We start from the raw sequence: 27,004 nt of genomic DNA on the forward strand, positions 1-27,004 counted from the left end.
CAATCACAACACTCCTTTGTATTTACCCAAAGGAGTTGAAGTCTTATGTCCACACAAAAATCTGCACACAGATGTTTATAGTAGTTTTATTCATAGTTACCAAAACTTGGAAGTAACCATGATATCCTTCAGCAGATGAATGGATTCATAACTGTGGTGTATCCATACAGTGGAATGTTATTCAGCACTAAAAAGCAGTGAGCTGTCAAGCAATAAAAAGACATGGAGGAACCTTCAATACATGTCACTAAGTGAGAGAAACCAGTCTGAAGAGGCTACGCACTGCATGACTCAACCATATGAGATTCTGAGAAAGAAAGATCAGTGGTTGCCAGAGGTTGGCAAGAGGAATGAAAAGGTGGACACAGAGCGTTCTTAGGACATGCAAACACTTTGTGTGGGACTCAGAATGAGAGATACATGTTCTGCCTTTGTTCAAACCTGTAGAAGTTTCAACACTGAGAGTGTAAACCATGGACTTTGGGTGATGATGATGCCATTGTAGGTTCATCAGTTGTAACAAACATACCTCTCTCACAGGAGATGTTGATTATGGGGAGAGGCTTATATGTGTAGGGGACAGGGGGCACACGGAAAATCTCTGTACCCTCCTTTTAATTTTGCTGTGAACCTAAAAGTGCTAAAAAAAAAAAAGCCTATTAAAAAAATACTTGCTGATGTGCAAGACATTCTTCTAGGCACTGAAGAAACAGCAAGAACTAATGAAAAAGGGACAAAACTCCTGTCCCCAAGGGCCTTACATTCTAGTGGAGAAGATTAACATAAACAAACACGTAATTGTGTAATACAATGTCAGGTTGTGATTAAGATTTGAAAAAGGAAAGCAGGAGAATGGAATAGTGCTATTTTAGATAGGGGGGTTGGGGGAGGATTTTCTGAGGAAAGAATATTTGAGCAGAGACCTGACTGAAGGTGATGAGAGAGTCATGGACACAACTGGGAACCATGTCCCAGGCAGAGAAGAGCCAAATGGAAAAAGCCAAGACAGGCGCCCCTTCAGCGAGGGCTGAGTCATAGCAGGGGTCATGTGTCTGGACCTGAGGAACAGGCAGTGGGGTTGGAAAAATAATCAAGGGCCAGATCATGCCCCCGGAAAGCACTTTGGGTTTTAGTCTAGAGGAAATGGGGTACCCTCTACTGGGTTTTGAACAAGAGAGTGACATGATCTGAGATATATTTTAATGGAATCACTGTGGCCAGCAAATGGAAATTTGGCTCTAACGGGACAAGGGCAGAAACTGAGAGGCCAATTTAGGAGGCTTCTGTACTCATCCAGGAAAATCCAACTGAGGGACTCCAACAGTTCAAATGAATTCCCACCCAAAGAGTCAGAAAAAATATGGCAACACGCCCCCTCACAAATCATGTGTACCATATAAGCCAGCTTCTATAGAGGAAGGAAAGGTACTGGATGGACAAATAACAGGGCCCATCACATAGTTGTAATTTACAAATTACCTCACAAAAAGTGGTTATTTAAAATGTAGACACACTCTATCAGGATCATATGTCATCATTCATGTATAAATGAAGCATGTCATTAGAGCTTTGAAATTTCTATTTTTAAAGATAGGAATGTAACTTTGTCCTAAAATAAAAATAAAATGAAAATATTGCTTTGATGAAAGCTTTATTATCATTTAAATGCACATGCTAAAATTTAATATAACCCAGTAAATAAAAATGTATAGCAATTCTCAGAGTCAAACAAACAAAAACTGAGCTTACAATTATTATTAGTCATACAGAAAAAGACGCTCAAAATTAGAGTTTTTTCATTGATACCCAACTAGCATGCCAAAACTCAAAGAGCTGAAAAGCACTCCTGCAGGTAAATATACCCTTTTATAACCTTTATCAAATAAGACATACTTGTCTATATATTTGTCCATCTTATTCATCCTTCCAACTTCATTTTACACTCCAATTCTATTTGTTTGTAGAACACTGTCTTTTTTTTTTGTTACCAGCCCTAACATATTGTAAAGATCCATTTGTAACTACTTTAATATCCACATTATCATGCATCTTTCAGTAAAGTAAAAATTGTCCAAGTTTCTCCATTCTCAGAGTTTGTTTGTTTTTTTTTTTTTTTTTTTTTTGAGACAGAGTCTCTGTCGCCCAGGCTGGAGTGCAGTGGCAAGATCTCGGCTCACTGCAAGCTCTGCCTCCCGGGTTCACGCCATTCTCCTGCCTCAGCCTCCCTAGTAGCTGGGACTACAGGCGCCCGCCACCGCGCCCGGCTAATTTTTTGTATTTTTAGTAGAGACGGGGTTTCACCGTGTTAGCCAGGATGATCTCAATCTCCTGACCTCGTGATCCACCCGCCTCGGCCTCCCAAAGTGCTGGAATTACAGGCGTGAGCCACCGCACCCGGCCTATTCTCACAGTTTTACTACTTCTGTATGCTGACAGCTTGTCCATCTCTACCTCTAGGACAGACCTCTCTCCAGAACCTCTGATCCACCCAGCCCACTGCGGTGTAGACGGCCTAGAGCAGGCGTTATCTTGCTTGAGACTCCTTTGTTTAGAAGAATTATAAACCAGCTTAAGCTATCTTAAGAAAAAAAATTATTTAAGAACCCAGGTTTTGCTCAGAGAATCCAGAGCAGGAAGTTCAGCCATGGTTCAAGACCTTTCCCAATCTCTCTCTGGTTGTGTGCTACACAGTTGATCATCTCCACTTTCTGTGCACATTTGCCTCGTTCTTTCTCCTCCTCCATCTTCCTCTGCTTCTCCTCTCACAGTTCTGGAGTTTTTACTTGTCCTATGGTTTCAACTATCTGAATCATAAATTAGAATTTCCAGTAGGAGCTGATTGATTTATCTCGGTTGCCTGTTGTCAGCCTTAAAGAACCCACAAGCCATTTTAAGATCTTCCCTGCGATGTGTGAAGCCAGAAACTACATTTCCCAGAATCTTCTTCCTTGTATATTTCCTGGTTAGAGTTGGGCAATTAAGGCAATTGCAAGAGATTTAGAAGGTGAGATCATTATTCTCTAGAGGCAGGAGCATGAACAGGTGTGAGGTTCAAAGCAGCTTCCTGGCAAGCTTTTGATAATGTTCCACCTCAGTGCTACAGACTGACAGGGTGCATAGGAGCCTTGCACACAGCTCAATGCTGTAGGCTGACACTGTTGGTGGTGGCTTGCCTGACCACAGCTCCCTACAATGGTTGAATCAAGCTCTCAAGCTCTAAATCCCTACATTAAAACCTCACGCAACCTTGCAAGTGGAATAAAATACCTAAAGCAGCTTCTGTTTTCCTGGTCAAACCTTGACTGTTACACCTGAAAAAGCCAACAAACAAGGCTGCCAGGTGTGAGGTGGCTCTCAAAGCAGCTGTCTTACAGTCACCCTAAACATAATCTAGCCACCCTAAGCCTCCTCCTCTTGTGTTTTCTCTCCATGGTGGTGACATCAACTCTATCCAGTCCCCCGAGAGGAAACCTCTCCCACGTCAGCTCAGTCTCCTCAGTTCTGCCAATTTTATCTCCTAATCGGTCTAATATTTTTAGCTTTCTGTCCGTCCTTGGAAACAGCCTTATTATCTTTCCTGAACCCTGATAGCTGCCTAACCAGCTCTTGATCTCTGCTTGTAGCCCCCTGAGCATCATTTTTTCAGGGATTCTTTCCAAAAGGAAAATCTGATTAGGGAAGGCCTTCCCTCAAATAAGAGTCACTCATACCTGAAAGTTATTTAACTTGTTGCAGGAGACCATCCCTGTGCTTCTGCCTACCCGCCCATCCTCATCTCAGCATTCTCTGACTCCCATTTTAAACTCCAGCGTTGCCAACTGGATTTCAGCACCAAGCTCTTGCTGAACCCACTGTCAGCTGATGGACCTGATGACTTCTACTTTTTAAGAGTCAGGTTGGACATCACTTGTTCCAGGAGGCTTTTTTTTTTTTTTTAAGATGGAGTCTCGCTCTGTCGCCCAGGCTGGAGTGCAGTGGTGTACAATGGCAGAATCTTGGCTCACTGCAATCTCTGCCTCTCGGGTTTAAGCAATTCTCCTGCCTCAGCCTCCTGAGTAGCTAGGATTACAGGCATGCACCATCACATAGGGCTAATTTTTGTATTTTTAGTAGAGATGGGGTTTCACCATATTGGCCAGACTGTTCTTGAACTCCTGACCTCAAGTGATCTGCCTGCCTCGCCTCCCAACGTGCTGGGATTACAGGCGTGAGCCACCACACCCAGCCTCAGGAAGCTTTTGATGATTCACTCAGGTTGAATGCAGTTCTCATCCCCTGTGTTCTCTTAATATATTATATATAGCTCTGTCACTGTAGTGATCATATTATCTTATAATTTTGTTTATATGTTTTAAGCTAGGAAGTTTTCCAGGACAAGGAATTTTGTTTTACTCATCTTTGTAATCCCAACATTTAGCACAGAGCCTAGCACATAACAGATGCAATTTATTATAAATGATTAATGAATAAAAAATATGAGATTTTTTGGGAGGCCAAGGTGGGCGGCCGAGGTCAGGCGATAAAGATCATCCTGGCTGGCACAGTGAAACCCCGTCTCTACCAGGTGTGTTGGCAGGCGCCTGTAGTCCCAGCTACTCGGGAGGCTGAGGCAGGAGAATGGCGTGAACCCGGGAGGCGGAGTTTGCAGTGAGCAGAGATCGCGCCACTGCACTCCAGCCTGGGCGACAGAGCGAGACTCCATCTCAAAAAATAAAAAAGGATAAAAAAAAATAAAAAGAGATTTTTAACAGAATGAAAAGACAAGCCACAAGCTGAAAGAAAATATCTGCAAAACATATATTCGATGAACAACTGGTATCCGAAATATGCCGTGAACACATAAAGTTCAACAATAAGAAAATAAACAACTTGATTTTAAAATGGGCAGAAGATCTGAACACACACATCACCAAAGAAGATACACAGATCACAAATAAGCATATAAAAAGATGCTCAAAATCATATATCATTAGGGAATCACAAATTAAAACAACAAGACAACCACTAGATACTTTTTAGAAGGGCAAAAATCCAGAACATTGACAATATCAAATGCTGGCCAGGATGTAGAGCAACAGGAATTCTCATTCACTGCTGATGGGAATGCAAAATGGTACAGCCACTTTGGAAGACAATTTGTTAGTTTCTTACAAAACTAAACACAGTTCTGCCATACAATGCAGCTATCACACTCCTTGGTATCTAAACAAATATGTTGAAAACTTATGACCACACAAAAACCTGTACAGGAATGTTTTATTTATAGCAGTTTTATTCACAGTTGCCAAAACTTGGAAGCAACAAAGAAGTCCTTCAATAGGTGAGGGAATAAGTAAATTCTGATACATCCAGACAATGGAATGTTATGTTGTGATAAAAAAGAAATGAGCTATCAAGCCACAAAAAGACATGGAAGAAAATTAAATGCATATTACTAAGTGAAACAAGCCAATCTGGAAGGCTACTCAGGATCGCCTGAGCCCAGGAGGTGGAGACTGCAGTGAGCCATGATCAATCGCACCCTTGAACTCCAGTCTTGGCAACAGAATGAGATATTGTCTCTATAATTAATTAATTATATCAGTAGTTGTCATGGAGCTCATGGGAAAGGAGAGAGGGATGAATGGGTGGACCACAGGTGATTTTTAGGACAAATTCTATTCTGTATGATACTGTAATAGTGGATACATGTATCAAAACCCATAGAATGTATAACACAAAGAATGAACCCTGATGTAAACGATGAAATTTAGTTAATAACATATCAAATTTGTCTCAAGTGTAACAAATGTTACACTAATGCAAGATGCTAGTAACAGGGGAAAATAGGGAGGGGGATATGAGAACACTACTCTGCTCAAATTTTCTATAAACCTTAAAGTGCTCAAAAAATAAAAAATAAAACACATATAATATGATTTTACCAGTGCTATCAACATGCCTTCCATAAACCTCTGGCCCCTCCAATTTCTAGTCCCTGCCCTCTCGGGATCCCGCCCACTGGTAAATCTCTAGCCCATTCACTCTTGGCTGTTGCTTCTCCTTACACTTTTCACCTACCTTTGAAGCACTCCATTTCCTCCTGTTTCTTCTGGCTGAGTTAGTCCACTTGTGGTGCATTCCATGCCCTGGATGTTTCCCCATCTGGTAACTTTCTTTCTGCCGAAGGAAACTCTTCTGGGGTCATCAGTAAAAGGATCAAAGCACACGGAACCCAAGCGGCTTATTCATTTTGGGGTGTGGACTTATCACAGATGATAAACCTACATGGTCCAGTCTAGATGAATGGGAATAATGCATCTTTATTTTCGACCATCTTGCTTGCTTATTCCATAAGTAATTTCCTGAAGGTCTTAATTTTCTGGAAGCCATGCTGGAGGCAGGAGTGATTTAGAAAGATGATCTTTACTATATTTGGCTTAAAGCAAAAGGATTTAAAATATGACCTTTATGTTATTTTTCCAAACTAATAATGGAAGTGGTATTAGGGTAATATATTTATAGGTGAGATTCCACGGCTGATTTAGTAAATATTAATTTCTAATACTTTGTCATTCCCACTGCATTATTCTCCTATAGCTGTCACAACAAATCACCATAAACCAGGTAGCTTAAAACAACAGAAATTTGTTCTCTCTCAGTTCTGGAGGCTAGAAGCCTGAAACCAAGGTGTCAGTAGCACCATGCTCCCACGATTCCTTCTAGGGAAGAATGCTTCCTTACCAATTCTGGCTTCTGCCTATTCTTGGCACTCCTTGGCTTGTGGCAGCACAACTCCACTCTCTGCCTCCATCTTCACATGCCCAGCTTCCATCCATTTATGTGTATCTATGCCAAATTTCCCTCTTCTTATAAGGACATCAGTCATTGGATTAGGGTTTACCCTAATGAATTTGGGGAGGACCCTATTCAATCCACTACAACCATCCTTCATGTACATGTAGCTGGTTTCTCTGTCAATTACATATTACAGAGTAAGGACGTTGCCTCTCCTCTAACAAGATATTATAATAACAATTATTGTCAGATTATTTAATGAATGCTTACTATATGACAGTTACATGCATTAACTCATTTAACCCTCTGACAATTTTATGAAATAGGTGCTATTTTTATTTCCATTTTGCAGATGAGCAGCCAGAGAGATTTTACATAGGGCAAATATCACCATTACCTAGAAAGAACAAAATAAGAGGAATAAGCAGTCCCCTTGTATTTTGGTTACTTAAAAGGGATGGATCTCAAGACAAAGGAAAATGGTTGGGTGCATGAGGGGCCAGATGCTGGAACCAGTTCTGAAGAAGTTTCCGGGGCCAGGAGGATCTGAGAGGTGGCCAGGTATGAAGACTGAAAAAGCTGAGTGTTAAGAACAGCAAAGTTGGCTAGGCATGGTGGTGCATACCTGTAGTCTCAGGAACCTAGGAGGCTGAGGTGGGAAGAATATGAAGGCCCAGGAGTTCAAATCCAGCCTGGGCAACACAATGAGACCCTGTCTTTAAAAAAAAAAAAAGAATCAGCGAGCTGGGAAATAAACTTGGGGCACACTGGGCACTTCATCATGAGGAAACCAAAATCTCCTGTCTTGGCAAGCTTCAGGAGCCATATAAGGACTGAGCCAGCCTCACCCATCACACTGTGTAGGGCCACTCTTCAGCAACGACATCATGTGGCAGAAGAAAACATGGTCACAGAGGATTCCTTCATTGTGCAATTACCTATAAGAAGAAGAAAAGGAAGAAAAGAAGAAGAAGGAGGAGGAGGAGATCTAAAAAGGAAATGCTTAAATTCTTACTGAAAGGTGAGTGAATTTTGGAGTTCACTGTAACAACCAATAAATAACATCTCTCTTCTCTTCTTGGTTCTGTGCCCATTGAAAAATAAGACAAAGAGTGAAACAAATGGAAAAGCAAAGTATTATCCTCTTTCTGATAAAGCAAATAACAGTGACTGTAGCTCTAATTTGTGGGCAAATGGGGGTCTTAAAACTGAACCTCAGAATTTAATATTTAACCAACTTCTGGTGCTGGACAGGATGGACACCCTCTCCAAGACCCTGGGGGAGAAGGACAAAGCCAGTGCTCCCCACAGGTGGTCACTCCCAGGAGGAAAAGCAGAGAGATGTGGAAGGGGCGGGGTACATGTGCCCTGTTTGTCCTCCCAAACACAGCAGGCAGAAGAGTCACTCCACCCAGGGCAAAGTGAAGGAGAGGGTGGAGGGAGATTGGGAATGCTGTGCTCACAGATCTCTCCTGACAAGAATGGGGAGAAAAGTTCCACACCAGCAAGGAGGGCAAAGCCAGAGAAATAGGGAAGAGGTCTCAGGATCTGCACAGTGAGTTTGTGGAGCATAAACTCCACATCAGTTTATGTGGCTACACATAAAGATAACTCGAAGAAACCACCTTCAGGGAGCCTGCTCGAAGTACTTGGCATGCTGGCTCCTTACACGGTTTCACTTAACATAATATTGTTACACAAGTACATCTAACTATCTTTTTCTTTTCTTTTCTTTTTGTTTGATTCGTGCTTTTTTTTTTTTTTTTTTTTTTTTTTTGAGTGAATCCTAAGTCAGGAGGCAGTAGGGGGTAGCAATTTAAAGCCCAGACAAAAAACTCTGGTTCAAATCCTAGCTCCATCTTCACTAATTGTGTGACAATGGGCAAGTTACTTAGCTTTTTAGGATCTTACTTTTCTCAATTAAAAGTAGGGAAGAAAATAGCACCTATCCTATAGAGTTGCTGTAAAGAATAAGTGTTGTTGGGTGACTCATGCCTGTAATCCTAGCACTTTGGGAAGCCAAGGCAGGTGGATCACTTGAGCTCAGGAGTTTGAGACCAGCCTAAGCAACAAGGCAAAACTCTGTCTCAACAAAAAATACAAAAATTAGCCAGGTGTGGTGCCTTGCACCTGTAGTCCCAGCTACTTGGGGGGCTGAGGTGGGAGGATCACTTGAGCCCAGGAAGTCGAGACTGCAGTAGGCTGAGATGGTGAGGTTGCACTCCAGCCTGGGTAACAGAGTGAGACCCTGTCTCAAAAAATAAATAAATAAATAAAGTGTTGTTGACGTTTATGAAACACTTAGAGCTCTACCAGGCATACAGTGACCTAGGATGTTGTTGATGACGATAATCATCCTTACTGGCACATGCCAGGACTTGATAACTTTAGTTTGTAATGTGAATCCTATTTAAAAGTATTTCCACTACAACTTAAGAAACTGTCATCAGGTGCAAAGCTCAGGGTAGACAGCAGAGAGTTGGATTTAGCCATGATTGATTGGAGTTTTTCCAGGAGAATACAATGAAGGAAGACAAGAACAAATGACAGACCATGGAATTGAGGATCGATAATGAGAGAAGTAAAGACATAAAGTGGAGAGGAACAGTGAAAGGATGCTAGGAATAACGGTTTTTTTCAATTCCATCGGAATTTAATGATAGCTAGAGTGGGTTATAGAAAGGGCAAGCTGAAAAGTCATAGAGTAGGAGTCATGTCATTGACATAATGTGGGGAATGGGGGCTATTGCTATTACAATGCAAGTTCTAGGATCCTCCCAATGGGAAGAATTGGCTAAAGTAAGATAAAGGGCAAGATCTGAGTGGAAGGGAGATCAGGAATGGAGAGACCAGCATGTTTGAAGTAGCATATGTACACATATTGAAGTGTATGATATGAGGTGGTGTTGGAGAGTGTGACAGTGAGCAATAGGTAAAATCTTTCTAGAATGAGGAGGAGCACCTGAGGGATCAATACAAGATGACCATGGGGATTAGTGGATAATGTAGTCTGATGATAGGATATTTAAAGCAGGAAGACACTAAAGAGTTTCAAGAAGAAGAGAGGGAGAATGGGGTGTGCCTTGATGAAACCCAAGAATGGTACTTAAACAACCTCCACCTACATGCCCGAGGTGCAAAAGAAAAGGGAAGAAAGACAGATGCATCTAGAGAAATCTGCAAAGGAACCAGGTCTCCAAGGGACAGTCAGGTCAGTTACAGTAAGAAAGCAAAGTTCAGAGAAAGTGTTAAAGATACAAGGGATCTTGCTGGTGACTGACAGTGAGTTCAGGGTACACATTGAAAGGGTTTCAGAAGCTGGAGATAGGTGGAAGATGAAGTGAGGGAAAAGGAAGTGCAGTGCCATCACGGAAATGAAAGCCTTGGGACGGAGGGGTCACCTGGATGTCCTGGGCTTCTTGGGCCCTCCGTCCTAAACAACCATAAAGAGCATCATGGGATTATCCTTGGTAGTCTCAAAGCTGAGAGTGATGGGGAGGCTGTGAACTTTGAAGATCCTACCAGGGACACAAAGTTACGGGTCCCTTCTTCAATCCGGCCTGTGGTTACCAGGAGGTTGAGGGAGCGATGGTCTTATTTCCCAGAGGAATAAGAGCTCTGGGCTCCTTCAGGAAACCCTGGGGAAAAGGATGTCCAAGTCTGCATAAATACCAACAGATGAGGCCATCGGAAGAAGGGCTCCTATGAAAGAGAAACCACACACAGAAAGGAAGAAGTGGGTATGACCCATGCTCACACACCAACATGCCTATAGCCAGGAAGAAATATGAGAGCTAGGAGGGAATTTAGGAGTCTCTGAATTGAAAGTATTCATTTCAGTGAGGAGGAAACTGAAGTTCAGAGACGTAGAGTAAACTTATTGTAAGAGGAACTTCTGTAATATGTCTTAGAAAGCTCTCCTTCAAAATCATTATCCAAAAAGAAAGGAATGGGCCACTTAAAGGAGTATTGATTTATTATTCGGGAAATTTGCTTATGAAAAATAGGCAAAACTTGCTTCGAAATGCTTGTCGCAATCCACCTAAAATTTCTGTTGGCAGCATCATTATCTGTAGCTGCTTCAGTGGTGACACTAATAAATCCACACTACAGAATAGTAGTAAAGGATTTATTTTTCTTTTACATTTTATATTATGGTCACCAATTGTGAGCTCTGAAGTAAAATGTCCTGTTACATGACAAATTTAAAACAATACATTTTAGAATTTACCTTGACAACACTCTCAGAGAAGATTATCTTAAAAACTATTGATAAATTTAAAATCTAAGTGAATTATATGCCTAAAAGCTTTCTTTTAAGTGATACTTGAGGGGAAAAAAGGTCATCCCAACATTTTTAGACACTGAACTTTACAAGTGTAGAAATGGTCACAGAAAGCCTATATTATTCGAAATATATTTTGTTTCAGCTATGTTTGTGAAAATTGACCAACTATTTGACAAATCTAGATTTTCTTAAAGGCACTCAACTAAATGCTATTATCTCCTAGGACTTGTCTTGGCCATTTTGATTATCATAACTCTCTAATATAGGCTTTAGGATTTCCAAATTCGTACTCTGATGCCCAAAATTATTCCCACTATAATTTAGAGTAGCCTTTGAAATAACTTATAGAAAGCATTAATTGATTCCATATCTAGGGGCCTTCTGAGTTGTTTATAACTTATATATCTACATATATATTTATTGATAAAATTTTATTTTTAATATAATTTACAACCAGATTTCTCTTACAAAAAAGATTCAAACTATTTTAAAAGTATGATAATCAATTATATCATATAATTTGTGCCACAATTCATACTTATCTATTGATTTAGAAACCACATTCAAGATAATCCTCTCTACCAAGAATTGGCCCCCAGTGTAGCAGCAAAGCACCATTAACTATCATTTCCACCGACAGCTGAGGTTGTGGTTTTGCATTCAGCACTTTTTTCCTTGTGTGGAGTATAGAACAAAAGATGTTACTAATGTAATAATGTGAGTCATCATCCGAATCTGTGGTTACTACTACCATGAAAATTTTCTTTCTCAGTAGGAAAGTGTCATTGGTCATTCCCAAGATGTTACAGATGAACAGAAAAAAAGTGAATATCGTTGGCACTTCCATTTTATCTAGGAAATAAAACTGAGTTCCTCACTTGTGGGTAAAGGCAAGTCACTGTGGTGAAACACCATGTTTTTTTCAGTAGATGAGGTGAGCAGGAAGCAGCAATCTGTGATGTCTCTTCAGTGCATTTCACACTTACGACATTCACTTTGTTTCAATAAATACAAATAGCAAACATAAAAGTTATTATCTATATACTTATTAAAATCTCTTCTAATATCCTCCAAACATACATATCATATCAGCATTTTGCTTCCTCAAATGTTTTTCTTATTCTTTGAAGAGAAATCCAGTAGTTGTTGTTTTTCTTCTTCTTCATTAATGATACACTTTTCTAGCTCTGCTTCATCTCAAGATAACCATTTGTGTGAATTGGTGTTTTCCAAACTGTTTTCTAGGTAACAAAGACATTTGATTTGACTAAGTGCCTACAAGGCCAATGTATTCTTGGAAGAAACAATCTTCTAGAAACTCATATTAAACAAAGTTAAAGAGTTGTTTTAATGTGGAACTTCTCCAACCTGTAACATTCTAACGGGCATTATAATTCTCCACACAGAAAATATAGTTTGCACCATTTTCTTAAACTTGTTAAATAAGAAAACACTTTTGTAAGTTTAAAACAGGAAAACTAATAATATGTTGAGGAAATACTATATATTCCGTGCAACAGAGTGAGAAAAGCTGATTTCAATCACACATTTGTTTCTTTCTTATGGGCAAAGTACACCATTACTTTGTGGTTAGTGCTTGCTGTTATGTCCAAGGCATCTATATTATTATGATGACCATATATTCATGGTTTGGTGCCAACTTCAATTATGTGGTCCCATTGTCCCTCTGAGCATGTTAGAACTTTTCAGAGTTTGTTGCCCAATTTTTAATTCAGAAAATATATTCACTGCATATATTGATAAATAATTTGGTAAATCAAAAGAACATAATTTTCCATAGTTAAGAAGTTGTTTCTCCCATTTGTTAAAAGTAACCAGGTAACTAAGAGGCTTACCTGAGAGAAAATAAGGCACAACAGGTGACTCAGAGAATTGTAAAATCTTCTAGATTATGGCTTTAACTTCTTTCATGATAATTATGTGATGCTACTAAAAATATTTAATATCCCCAAGCCTGTTTCTACATCCATATAAATTACAAAACCAAAATCAATAATCTTTTTACTCTGTACTCCTTAGTCATTGTAAGGATCCTTCAGGTCTGTGCAAAAATGTCACCTCATCGGTGAGCTTTTTCCTGACCAGCCCTTTTTTTTTTTTTTTTTGGAGACAGAGTCTCCTCTGTCACCCAGGCTGTAGTGCAGTGGCGTGATCTCAGCTCACTTCAAGCTCCACGGGTTCACGCCATTCTCCTGCCTCAGCCTCCCAAGTAGCTGGGACTACAGGCGCCCGCCACCACACCTGGCTAAGTTTTTTGTATTTTTAGTAGAGACGGGGTTTCACAGTGTTAGCCAGGATGGTCTCGATCTCCTGACCTTGTGATCCGCCCACCTCAGCCTCCCAAAGTGCTGGGATTACAGGAATGAGCCACTGTGCCCAGCCCTGATCAGCCTTTTTTTAAGAGCAAACCAGCCCCGCCCTTCCCCAGTCCTTGAAACGCCCCCCACTCCTGCTTGTTTGTTCTTGTTATTCTGACATCCTTTATGTTTACTTCTTTGTTTATTTCTGTGTCCCCCTATCGAGAATGGTATGTTCACCTGTTTAACGTTTAGGACAGAGCCTGACACTTAATAAGTAAAACAAATAAATCTTTGTTGGCTAAATGAGTAAAATACACAATGTAGTAAAATTTGAGGAAACACTTGGAAAGCTATATCAGAATAAAACAGCAGAGCCGTAAATAGTTTCCACAAAATCAGGTACATAGAGAAAGCTCAGTATGTATTTACAGGCAATCTTTGATCACACTGGGAAATTAACCAAAGGGGAATATTCATTGTTGGCTACAGTGGCCATGCAAGACTTAATAGAGCAGAGGAGATCATGAAGAAAATATATAATTTATCTTGAAATAAAAGAGTAGAGAAGACATAGCAGATGGACAATCTGGCACACAGAAGGACATGAAAGCAGAAATAAGCTTGTCTCGTGTTGGGGGCTTTTTTAAAAAAATAGACTGATCTTGAAGGAGTCATACATGTCAAAGGGTAATGAGAGATGGATTTTTAAACTTATTCAGTCATTTATTTGACAAACTCTTGTTGAATACCTACTATATGCTGAATTTTAGGTTAGGATTGATGAGAGTAAAAGGCCAGATAAGGACTCCCTGAATGTCAGGCTAACAAGTGAAAAAATGCTCATGCTGCCTCACGGGATTATTTTAAGGATTAAGAAAACAGTGCACCCAAAGTGCCCCATAGGCCATTTTGCTCTGTGATAATATAATCTGTATCATTACCCAGCTGGTGATTGGTCTGGTGAAAACAACATGTTAGGCCATGCATTTAACCAAATGGCCACAGCCAATATATTTCTGAGGATCATGCAATGTGTCAGAATTTAGAAAGCACAGTTGTGGGAAAAGCAGAATAGCAGTAAAATAGATTAAGCACCATCAACAAACAGAGCTATTTTATATTTTAAGAACAGAAATTTCTAAAAATAAGTTATAAACTCAACCTTTCCAAAAATGGAGCCAGACTCTTTAAAACAATCTATTCTGAAACTAATAAAACATACTTCTACTACCACTTTTAGAAGTTGTTGAGTGGAAAATTACAAGTGGTTAAAAGAAATAAATAGCTGTCTATAAGAGTTAACATCTTTCCAGAGATATGGAGAAAAAGCAAACGTATGCCATCTTCCTCAAAGCAGTCTTCTGCCACAGATTAATAGCGAGAATCGTCCTCAAAACATCTTTTAATATGAGAATTACTACTTTTATCCTCAAAGAACTGATAATGCCTCTTTTCATTCTGACAAACTTGACAAAACTTCTGCTGCATGTAATAAATCATGCTTAATTCATCCACTAGACTCTTTTGAGCCCCTATTGTGTTCTAAGCTGTCCTTTAAATGTTGGCAATACAAAGATCAACAAGGTACAATCCCTGCTCTCAAGGAGCCTTTGATTTGGTGGGAGCATCAGACAAGGGAGTCCAAGGTTTCAACAGTGTGACAAGTGGCATTCTACAAGTATTAACAGGTATCATGGCAACAAGAAGAATCCAGAGAAGGAATCTCATTTGACTAGGGATGGGAGTGAGAATATGAGAGGTGGCAAAAATGAATAGATGGGTAGAGCCACAGACAATATGCACGAGACCTCTCTTCTCATGAAGCTTACATTTTAGTAGAGTCAAAGAAAGGAAGATAATAAACAAGGAAATCAACAAAGAAACAAGACAATTTCAAAGCATGAGGATAATATGAAGGAAATAACCAAGGTGATTTGGAATTACTAGGAGTGGATGGAGATCCTTCCTCAGCTGGGTCGGGAACGTCATGTCAAAGGAAGAGACACTTGAGCTGACACGTAAATGAAAGGAACTGACTGGGGAAGGGTACTCCAGGGAGAGGAGCTAGCATCTACAAATGCCCAAGACAGAGCTGAACTTGCACTTTTCAGAAGCAGAAAGGTCAGCTAAGAGGCAACACAGGCCAGGAGACAAGGTCAGAGAGAAAGGCTAGGCAATTAATGTAGGTCTTTCTTGGCCAGATAATAAGGTTTATTCTCAGGGCAAGAGAAGCCATTAAAAGGCATCAAACAGGAAGGGATATGCTTTCATTTACACTTCTTTAGTTCTCTCTAGAAGCTCAATGAAGCTGGATTCAGGGGCAAGGTATGAGTGGAAACAATGAGACCAGTTAGAAGGAGGACTCTTCCAGTGTCCAGGTGAGACATGGCAGTGACCTGGGCCAGGGTATACTAATGGGGATAGGAGAAGCAGAAGGATTTGAGATATATTGGGGCGGTAGAACTGCAAGAATATGCTGATGAATTTGGTTAGGGATATGAGGGAAAAGAAGAAGTAAAAAATCCTTGTAATTGCAAAAATGGCCCTAGCAATTGAGGAGGTGACAATTTATCATATAATAATAACAACTTATGCGTATAAAGTTTTTATTATATAGCAGTCATGGCTCTAACCTCTTTACATATATTACCTTATTTAAACCTCACAACAACCCTACAAGATAGGTACTATTCTCATCCCTATTGTACAGACAAGGGAAGGGAGGGACGAACAGATTAACCTCACTTTGTTGTTAAATTACAGCCTCTATGTGAAGCTTTATCGGCTTCAGAGTCTGTGTGCTTAACCATGATATCTTTATGTTTTGTATTACCAGGTTGTGGAATACTAGAGAATGAACTAATTTTAGAAGGAGAAACAAATTTTCTGGTTTTGACATATTGTTTTTGAGATGTCTTACATGGAAATACCGAGTACATAATTGAATGTGTGAGCATGGAATTCAGGGACTAGGTCAACCCTGGAGACATTAGCACACTGATAGTATTTAAAGCCATGGGGTTGAATTAGCTGTATCAAGCGCAATAGAGTACATGAAGATTACAAGAAGCCACAACTAGCCCTGAGTCCTCCAATCTGTAGTGTTCTGATAGAGAAGAAACTCACTTGCAAGATCAAGAAGCAGCATCTAAGTGAGGCAGAAAGAATCCCAGAGGAGAGTGTGGATTTTCAGAACTGAGTGATTAACATGTTGGCTTGATTCTCAGCCAGTCTGTGTCCTCATGGTGGCAAGATGGCTGCAGCAATTCCAACCAATACTCTTCCAAGCTTATAGTTCATAGAAAAGAGAAAGACTCTTTTTCCAGAACTCATTTATAAATCCTGGAATCCACTCTGATTGGGCCTTGTTGGGTCATAGGCCCATTCCTGAATCTTCACCAATCATTGTGACTAGAGGACCCTAGAGTAGTCTCCCAACCACAACATATGGATGAAAAGCTGGGACTCGACCATCCTCTATGCATTGTACCTTGCAGGAAATTATTACCAAATTTTGAAAATGACTAAAAAGTACCAAAGGGACCTAATTTCTGTGAAGAGAATGCTTTCTCACCAGTTCCAAAAAAAGTCTCAAAAGGTCATCTTATTATGCAAAAGTTAATGACACTTGTGGTTGTCCATGTCTAACCCCCAAATATACCTTCTCATCTAAGCCACTCTAAGCCTAATCTAAAAGGACTAAATCATAAATGATATGGGTAAATGGAAAATAGAAAACATTAGAGTCTCATTTGAACCAACCACTTTGAAAATAGTTCTGTTTAAAGGATATGTGACTACATGGTTGGGAGCCATTTTACCTACCACTTACAAGAGTCTCTATCCTGTCATAGAGGGTGAGATTAGGAACCAGCCACGGTTGGAATTTTTAGCATCCTTGGCAATGGGGTTCTCTTGTTCTTTCCCCTTACATTTGAACACAGAGTCCACTTATTTACTCATTCAAGAGAAGTTTATTGAGCACATGCTTGTGTAAGGCACTGTTTAGATACTAGACATACAACAGTGAACAAAACATATGAAAGTCCCTCCCCTCATGAAATTTAAATTCTAGTAGAAGAAGGCAGACAATACTAAATGGAAATAACATGTAAGTAGTTTATATAGTATGTTAGAATGTGATACATGTTTTGGAGAGGGAAAAATGAGATGTGAAATGTCATGGTAAAAGGTTTGCAGTTTTAAAGAGGATAGCCATATCTCTCAGATACTTTTATCTATCTTTATTTATGAAGAATTTATTTATACCAAGTACCTTTATTTATGAAGCATTTTTTCATAAGAAGTTAAAAACATAAAACCAGTGATACACCAAGGTATTTAATGGAGGGGGAAGAGCGGGCTCCCGAAGACACCAGGGCAACATCTCTCATCCTTAAAAGCTGCTGGGAGTTAATGGATTGAAGTTAATTAATGGGAAAGTAGCACAAGTATTTCTCATCCCAAATCAGTAGGATGATCTGCCCTCTTGTTTTGCAGGAGTGGGAAGCAGAGGGAGTTTGGAGAAGCTTTGAGCAGGTCCTGAATAGGCAAGTGAGGGGCTTGCCTTAACCCTACAGGATTCTCAGTCTCCACGTCTACCTCCCACAACAGGTGCAAATGCTTACGTTCATGGTGGGTTTCTCCCTCTCCCTTGGATACCCAAAGCAGCAAGAGCTGGTGTGGAGCACTCCCCAGTCTAGGCTGGGGGATGCAAGGAGAAGCCATCCTCACAGCAATCTCTTCCTGAGAGATACTAAGGCGGTGGAGGGACTGCACAATGTGCCTTTCCAGGGCGTGTTTCTCTCTATTGATTATTTGAAATGTTAAACTTGATTACATTTTACTTTCATTGTACCATTTGAAATTAGATTCAGGTAAGATTTCAAACTTATTAAATAAATGGCCCATAGGACATTTGGGGGCATGTCTCAAAAAATAAAAATGTAAATAGAATCTACATATAAAAGTGATCAATTTAACAAGCTTTAAGGGGAATGCAAAGTAAAACAATATGATATAATTTGCAGCCACCAGACCGGCAAAAATATTCAACTATTGATAATATCCAGTTTTAGCAAGAAAGAATGTGGGGAAAAATTAGCAATGAAATAGTTATTAAAGTACTTTGGCAATATTTGGCATATGTTCTGATCCCACAATCCTGCTTCTAGAAAGCATTTCTGTAAAAATAAGAGCACAGATTAGGACACACATTTACACAGCCTGTGCTATATGAAAAAAACTGAAATTAACTGGGACTACTGAATAAATAAAATACATTATATTTGCAAAATATATAATTAATAGCTTATATGACATTTTTATTTTTATATAAAAATATATTTTTATATCTGCCCATATGCATATACATGCATGCACACCCAGACATGTGTATACACACATTTACATACCTGGAAGGATGTTCCTGATGTGTTAAATGGAAAGAGCTAGTTGAAGGGTAGAATAAATGATATGATAACATTTTTGTTTCTAAAAAAGTGAAAGATACTCTATATGAACATATATTTATATTGTTCTTGGAAAAATTATGGAAAAATCCCCACAAACTGCCATCATTGGCTCACTTGGGAAAGTAGAAGTGGAAAAGCAGTGAGCTATGATTAGTTTATATACCTTGGTGTTATTTCAGTTTTACAACAAATATTACTTTTTGTAATATAGGAAACTATAGGTTTGTAACTAGGAAAATATATATAAATTTCAGGAGGACAGATTTCAGATTAATATGAATAATTTTCTAATAGGCAGGATTATTTGGAGTTAGCGAGGGCTCTTCAAGAGGTCACTAGTCTTTCTTAATTGTAAGTGGTCAAGCATAAGTTAGATGGGGACAGTGTTAGGAAGGAGATTCTGGTATAAGATGCAAAGTTGGACAATGTAGCCTTATTGGTCTTTTTAAATTATGACATGCCAGGCTTCTATAAAGTCCACATTTCAAGGCATTTCTGCATTTGGCCAAATGAGATGCTAGACTCTCATTTCAATGCATTTTTGCATCTTTATTTACTTCAAATTAGTAGGAAATGTTGAAACCTAGAGTCATCCTAAACTATTTCTTTAGCTCTGATCCCCCCTCAAGCAGCAAACAAAATTACAACACAAGGTTGTAAGTGCTATTCTGAAGATGTGCTTTGCAAGGTGCATCTAAGCCAGCCTAGAAGTGGAGGGATCAAGGAAGGGTTGCTGGAAGAGGTGACACCTGAGCTGAGTCTTAAAGGATGTTTTCTCAAGGCTCACCTCCTCGGCAAAGTGCAGACCTCCACCTTGCTGCACTTTGCAAATGTCTCCATGATCGCTTGCATTGCACTAATTGTCTTTGATATGTATCTTCCTTCCTAGTTTCTAAATTGCTAGGGAGAAACTATGAGTTTTATTTATCATTACACCTCAGCCATGACTGCATGACTAGCAGAACATTCAATAAATATTTATAGAATCGACTGGTTTTCATTTTAGTTCATAACTCACAGCCGTAGTGAAGGACATCCATTCTTATGAATTCTCATGATGAACAGTAATTCACAGCACAGTTCCGCATCTGCTTTTGAGTTTGTTGTTGTTGTTGTTGTTGTTGTTGTTGTTTTGAGACAGAGTCTCGCTGTCGCCCAGGTTTGAGTGCCATGGCACGATCTTGGCTCACTGCAACCTCCACCTCCTGGGTTCAAGCGATTCTCCTGCCTCAGTCCCAAGTAGCTGGGATTGCAGACGTGCGCCACCAAGCTTGGTTAAGTTTTGTATTTTTAGTAGAGACAGGGTTTCACTACGTTGGCCAGGCTGGTCTCAAACTCCTGCCCTCAGGTGATCGGCCCACCTCGGCCTCCCAAAGTGCTGGGATTACAGGCATGAGCCAATACACCCGGCCTATTTTTGAGATTTTCTGCTGCTACTCCAGCTCAGCCTGACTGAGCTTTCACTTTTTGTTCCTACCCCTTTGTGCGCATCTGAACAATCCACAAGCCTCACGAACTCCTGTAGCTTCCCTCCCTTCGAGCTGTATCCACCATGACCTCTTGACCAGGGCTGAGGGAGAAGGACGAGGGTCGTGCCACTATCCTAGCACCCTCTGTCAAAAGCCACAGTCATCAGAACCATGGAGTGACTGACTGGGTGAGTGTGCTTTCGTCCCTCCATCTCCGGAAAAAATGACGGGAGCTCTGAAACCATTTTGAAACCTGAACAACGTGGCTTGACTTTTTCTAAACTGGTATCTGTGGGCAGGTTAAAATGATCTGGTTCTAATTTCATATATTTCTAAGTTTGAGGCAGAATGAGGCAGTGGAAATTCATTATAATGCAGTGTTTCCCAATGTGTGAGACACGTTCTGCCCAGGGTTTGCAAAATGATTCTATATGTACACATATAAACGTGTTTTGGTTAGGAATGTATTTGTGTAAGTTATCTATTTTTAAAGTCACATATTTATTTATGCTTTAGTTGGGCCAAATAAAATAATATGTTAATTTAAATTCATTGTTACACAAATAAGAGTATAAGTGCACTTGGAGAATTAAAGTCAGGAAGCACTGATATATTCCATTCCTCAGGGTTCGGGGCCTGCTCTGGGTGCTGGGGGCCCTAGAGAGAATAAAACAGACAAAAGCCCAGCCCTCCAGAGCCAATATTCTGATGTAGTAGAGACGGTCAATAAACAAACAAAGCATGCCAGCAGGAGAGGAGTGGTTTAGAGAAAAGCGAGCAGGGGTTGGTGGGGGGCTGGGGTGTCACTGTTTTGTGCAGGTGACCCACTGATGATGCCACAGAGACCTGAAGGAAATGGGGGCTGGCCTGGTCTCTCAACCCTGCTGAGGGTTCTTTGCAACACTCCATGCTACTCACTGGTACTCAAGCTCCTTCTGCTCTACCCTGAGCCAGGCCTGATATAATGGTTGACAGACAAAAGTATCTTTTAAAAATTTTTTTTATGTTTCTGTCTTTTCTCTGTGTCCTCACATGGCAGAGAGAAGCAGCAAGAGACGGCCAGACAAAACATCTTAATGGGATACTTAGGCTCTTTGTTTCATCCAAGAGGGATCTACCAAAAGGGATCACCTCCTACAAATGCTAAATGGGTTTAAGGTTTATACAGCAGATCATGTGGGTTCAGGGATGTGCAGCCATTTCCCAACATGTCATCATCCCTGGTTCTGATAAAATCCAGAGTGGGGCCTGTAAATCAGAGGGTTTCACCCCTGAGCCCACAGCAGCACCACCAAGACACAGTGTCCCCACTGTGCACAAGAATACAGCTTCTCTCTTGCTGCCCTTTCAATATACCAGTCCTTACTCAAGCACACAAAAACTGTGCTTTTGCCCCTGGCATCTGAGAAGTTTGTGAATAGGCACCAGCACTTGGATATTGATTTTTCACACAATGGTGGCTTTTAAATTCCTCTATTGCTCCTGACTGAGTTTAGCAACCTCTTGACTGTTCTGGAAAACCAAAGAACTTGGGAAACAATCAAACAAACAAATATTAAATTCAATCACCCAGCAACACTGGGGAGGCAAATGAAATTTTACTCCTAAGAATCTAAAGCCCCCATAATAAATATTTCTTTGCTGACTGGGCAAATGAATGTTTCTCAGCCCTTCTCATGTCTGGAGACACCAAGTAATGGGACAGCTTAAGAATGGTTTGTGACCAAGACTGGGGGCTACTTTGGCCTTCGTGGAAGTCCGGCACACTTCAACTGAGCTGCCAGTGGTGCCGAATCCTGGAAAATGCTGAGAGCCCTAAAAGTGGATCAGGAAAAGGCTGTCAGTGCCTCATCTTCCCCAGTCCTTGGCAAAGCCAGGGAGCAGGTTCCTGATCCCCCAGATTCCAGCTCTTCCTAATGTTTCTCAGGAAAGAAGACTGCCCTGCTGCTGATGGCCCAGGAGCCTGCCCAGAAAGCTCTGGGTAAAAAGCAAGATGAAGAGAGTCCTCCAGTCTCCCCTCACCAATGCCCTGCAGCTCACCACACCTTTCCTGTCCTGTATACTTGCCTAGGAATGACATCCTCAGAAGAGATCAGACATGGTACCACAGTGTGTTGATGGGGAAAGGCAGAAAGGGATCACTTTGGAATATGAAATCAATCAAGAGAGGGTAGTTCCTAGGGAACAGCCTAATGACCCCATGACTGAAACAAAGAACTAGGTGGTGGGAAAGCAATGAAGAGAAAAGCTTCCAGAGACACATCCATGAAGACCTTGGTGAAGTCCCACCTATTAATACAAAAGGTGCCAAGTCCCAGAATTGTCAGCGTGCAGCAGGGTCACAATGAAAGCCTTGTGGGAATGAATTGGCTGGTGGCCCAGGATGTGCCATCAGAAACTATTCCTGTTTTCCATGCTGTATGCCAATAGCACTGAGCAGAGTCCCTTTAATGCAAAACAATGATTAGGCCATATTACTCATTTAACTGAAGGGCTAAGTATGTAGATGGGGTTTTTAGACATTATGAAAAGTTGACTGCGGTGGAATTTGAACTGCATTTAGACTGTTATTTGGCTTCTATGAACTTTCCTAGTTGTACGGCACCCTGAAGGTGTGTTATCAAGATTCAGCATCATTTGATCTTGGTTGCTTGTGGTGTTAGTGGCTTGAGTTTCCTGTCAAAGGCATTCCTGGTAAATCATTCCAAGCATTAGTTACTTTGTGCATCTTATTTGCTGTTATCTTGTAGTTACCCCTTGCACTCCATGAAATTCTAGCATGCTGTCATGAAAAGGACACCCAGGAGAAAGAAACATAATTTATTTAATTAAAATCAAAATGTGTTAAGTACTAAATTCACACTGGGCACAATTAACAATTTTCAAACACTTAAATAGACAATCATATACATAACATCTATTTAAGTCTCAGTAACATTATATTGCATTCCAGAAATCTGTCATTCCCCCTCCACCCCCCACATCCCCCTCCACACACAAATATTACATGAGTTAATTCAGGTTACATACTTTAAATTAAGTTGACACAATGTATTTGTGAATGACAAAACATGTTCAGAATGGAAACATTATTTGAAAACACAGAAAATGTGCAAATTAGTGACAACTTATATCCAAAACTTTATAATACTAAATCCTTCTTGTCTATTCTGAATCACCTAACATGCTGTCAGTATTATGTTAAAAAGTTTTTAAAAGAAATAGACTGTTATAAACATATTTCTAGCAGTTCTTACTGTATTTCAAAATAACTGTAAAATCAATGTACTTGGCTTTGGTTTACTGACTGCTTTCCAATAATTTTTTAATCCAGGAAAGAAGAATATCCAGTTCACTGATGGCTTTGTAGATTCCTTTGTTTCCAATCTGCAGATAAAGTACAGATATAAGAGAATAAATTTTTCATATTTTAAAAAACAAAGTTTTTTAATATAAGGATTTAGAATTCTTACCCTGTAAAATATTCTTTTCATCCTGGTAATGGATTTCATCTCTCTAGCTGATGATGCACAGGAAATCTAAGAAATCAACAGTAATTACAGATAATATTGTTGAAGAGGCATTAATGATACTCTTTCATTCATTCAACAAATATTTATAGAGCAGGTATTATGTGCTGAGCACTAGATATGCACTGGCAAAATAAATAATGCATGATCTTTTTCCTCACAGAGCTTAAAGTTTCATGGGAAAGCAGATGACAAATAAAACAAAAATAAAAATTTACAAATTACAATTAAAGCTGTGTTAGCAACTCTCAAAGCTCTATGACAGGGATTTATAGGAACCACCTACCTTCAATTGGGTGGTCAAGGAGGGGTCTTTTGAAAAATGATATTTGTATTAGCCCATTTTCACACTGCTATAAATAACTACCCAAGACTGGGTAATTTATAAAGAAAAGAAGTTTAATTGACTCACAGTTCTGCATCACTAGGGAGGCCTCAGGAAACTTACAATCACGGCAGAAGGTGAAGGGAAACCAAGGCACATCTTACATGGCAGCAGGAGAGTGAGCAGAGGGGGAAGTGCCACACTTTTAAACCATCAGATTTCGTGAGAATTCATTGACTGTCATGAGAACAGCACAGGAGAAATTTCCCCCATGATCCAGTCGCCTCCCATCAGGTCCCTCCCTCCACATTTGGGGATCACAATTCAAGATGAGATTTGGATGGGGACACAGAGCCAAACCATATCAACATTTAAGTTGAGATAACAGAAATGGGAAGGCACAGGCTATATGAGAAACTGAGGAAAGGAGAGAGGAAGTTGGGGAGGAGACACAAGAGAGTAACTCAGGCAGAGGAAATTATGCTCCTCCGAGGCAAGAGAAAGCTCAGTTCTTTCCAGAAACTGAAAGAAAGCAAGCAAGCATGGCTGGAGCAATTAAGCAAGAGAAATGTGGGAAACATGAAAGACGTGAGAATGATAAGAAAAAAATTTACCTTTTAAAAAATCACTCTGCCTGTCATGTACAAAGCACAGAACAATGTTCAGTGTAGACTACAAGGAGAAGGCACCTAGGACATTAATATTACTTTCTAAATTAGGAGAAGCAGCAGGCTAGTATCTTGAGCAGCTGGCTTGTAGGCTGGCTGGCCAGGGGAAACTACCAGTCTGCTTTGTGCAAGTGAATTCTCAAACCGTATCTGAGCACAGGAATCACCTGGGCGTCAAACAGGAGAAAGTTAATATCTACTCTATTCTCCCACAAATTTCTATAGGACTAATAAAAGAAAAGAAAGGAAAGAAAATGTGAAAATGCCTAATTTATCTACTTAGTTTTTACTCATAAAACTTTTAGCACTGGAATAGACCAAGGAGATTGAATAGGCCGATTGTTTGCACTTTGCAGAAAGGGAGACCAAGGCCCAGGTAGTTAAGTCACTCACCTAACATCCCACAGGAAGTCCTATGCTCGTGACAAAATAGTGTCACTATCTAACAGTTAAAGATAAGAGTTAAAACTCGTGAAAAGGAAGTGGATAAATGATAACATTTAGTCTCTAAATGTCCTCTCGACAAAAGAATGTCATATCAATAAAGATAACACTTAGATCAAACACTTGAAATGAAAGTGGTTAAATGATAACATCTATTAAAATGAATGAAACATGGCTGAGGTCAACCAACAGGTCTCTTCAGGGGTGTTCATGGTGTTGACGGTCTTCTGGCTCTGCCCAAATGGGGATGCTACCTTCAGATCAGACCCTGCGTAGGAGGGAAGAGACTCTTCCTGTGAAAGGGGCTTTCATGATTAGGCACAGCAGAGTGCTGTGATCAACGGGCTGCATACACAGACTGCTCAGCATAAGGTACAGTTTGCAGGATTCATGAACACAGGGTTAGACCTCACTGTGATAGGAGCCCTGACTTCAGAATGCTCTCTAGGTGTATTTCATGTTACATTTGCACCAAACTATACAACATGGGATTCTTTCTCTGGGATGAGTGGAATGTTCTAATTTGTCATCACTGTGTCTGTGAATGCTCAGTAAAACTTCATCCTAATATTTAATGCATAGAATCCTTTTTAAAAGTAGTTCCTCATGTTTCTAAAATCCTCATGTTTCTAAAATCATGTGTTAGGATTTAAAGATTTTTTTTTTTTCGAGGCAGAGTCTTGCTCTGTCTCCCAGGCTGGAGTGCAGCGGCGCAATCTTGGCTCACTGCAAGCTCCGCCCCCGGGGTTCACGCCATTCCCCTGCCTCAGCCTCCCGAATAGCTGGGAATACAGGCGCCCTTCACCATGCCTGGCTGATTTTTTGTATTTTTAGTAGAGACGGGGTTTCACCGTGTTAGCTAGGATGGTCTCGATCCCCTGACCTCGTGATCCGCCCGCCTCGGCCTCCCAAAGTGCTGAGATTACAGGCGTGAGCCACCGCACCCGGCCAGGATTTAAAGATTTAACACGGAAGGTGAGAGACCAAAGAACCAACCACATTCTGGACACTACAGAAGTTTAATAAAACTAAGGCATTCCTGTCAACTGTGTCTTCTACCCAGGGAACTTGGATGTGCAATGCATCCCACAGCAGGTGGGAAGTGCCAGAGAGGTTTTGTCCCTCACTCACACCAAAGGCACATGCTACTCTAGGAAGAGTAATGAGAGTCAAAAAGGAGGAAAACACTGTTCAATTAAAAAAAAAAAAAAAACTAACAGTGCCAGTGTTGCCACTACAACTACACTCTGGTTGAAGGAATACTTCCTGGTGCCTTGAGCACTGTTTACTATGAGTGACCCCTAGTAAAGATCTGACCTACAGAGTTCTCATTTTCTTTCTTTTTTTTTTTTTTTTTGGGGGGGCAGAGTTGGTTATTTTTATTCAGCACATTAGAGTTTACAACATCATAATGCCTGCCTCACAGTATTGCTTGAAGGCTCTGAGGAGCAACTGTACATGAAATGATGTTGTAAACTCTCATTTTCTTTATACTGTTGTAAATGTGTCACAGGTCCAGTAGGATAGCAGATTTTACTGCCGTAATTCAGATTGCTTTGCTTGGAAAGAGGAATTTATTAAAAGAATGATTTCCTTTTCTTTATATTTTTGAGTCTAGTTGCAGTGGCTGAAATTACAGTGTGTGATAAAAGGGTCAGCAGTTTTCTCATAAGAATGGCTGAACGATTTGACAAACTCAACAGAAGCT

At 40.2% G+C, this 27,004-nt stretch overlaps 1 protein-coding gene across 1 annotated transcript in view; it reads right to left on the reverse strand.

Moving 5' to 3' along the window:
• Window positions 1-23,133: 23,133 nt before the first annotated feature.
• Window positions 23,134-27,004, reverse strand: part of IL26 (interleukin 26) — a 30,619-nt gene continuing 26,748 nt past the window's right edge. Inside the window, exons 4-5 of the mRNA XM_054444759.1 lie at window positions 23,803-23,868; window positions 23,134-23,716 (exon numbers count right to left, since the gene is read on the reverse strand). Of these exons, the coding sequence (XP_054300734.1) occupies window positions 23,630-23,716; window positions 23,803-23,868 (153 nt within the window). The 3' untranslated portion in view covers window positions 23,134-23,629. The remainder of the gene's footprint in view (window positions 23,717-23,802; window positions 23,869-27,004) is intronic.

This window comes from Pongo pygmaeus, chromosome 10 (assembly GCF_028885625.2).
Source record: "Pongo pygmaeus isolate AG05252 chromosome 10, NHGRI_mPonPyg2-v2.0_pri, whole genome shotgun sequence".
Classification (NCBI taxonomy): Eukaryota; Metazoa; Chordata; class Mammalia; order Primates; family Hominidae; genus Pongo; species Pongo pygmaeus.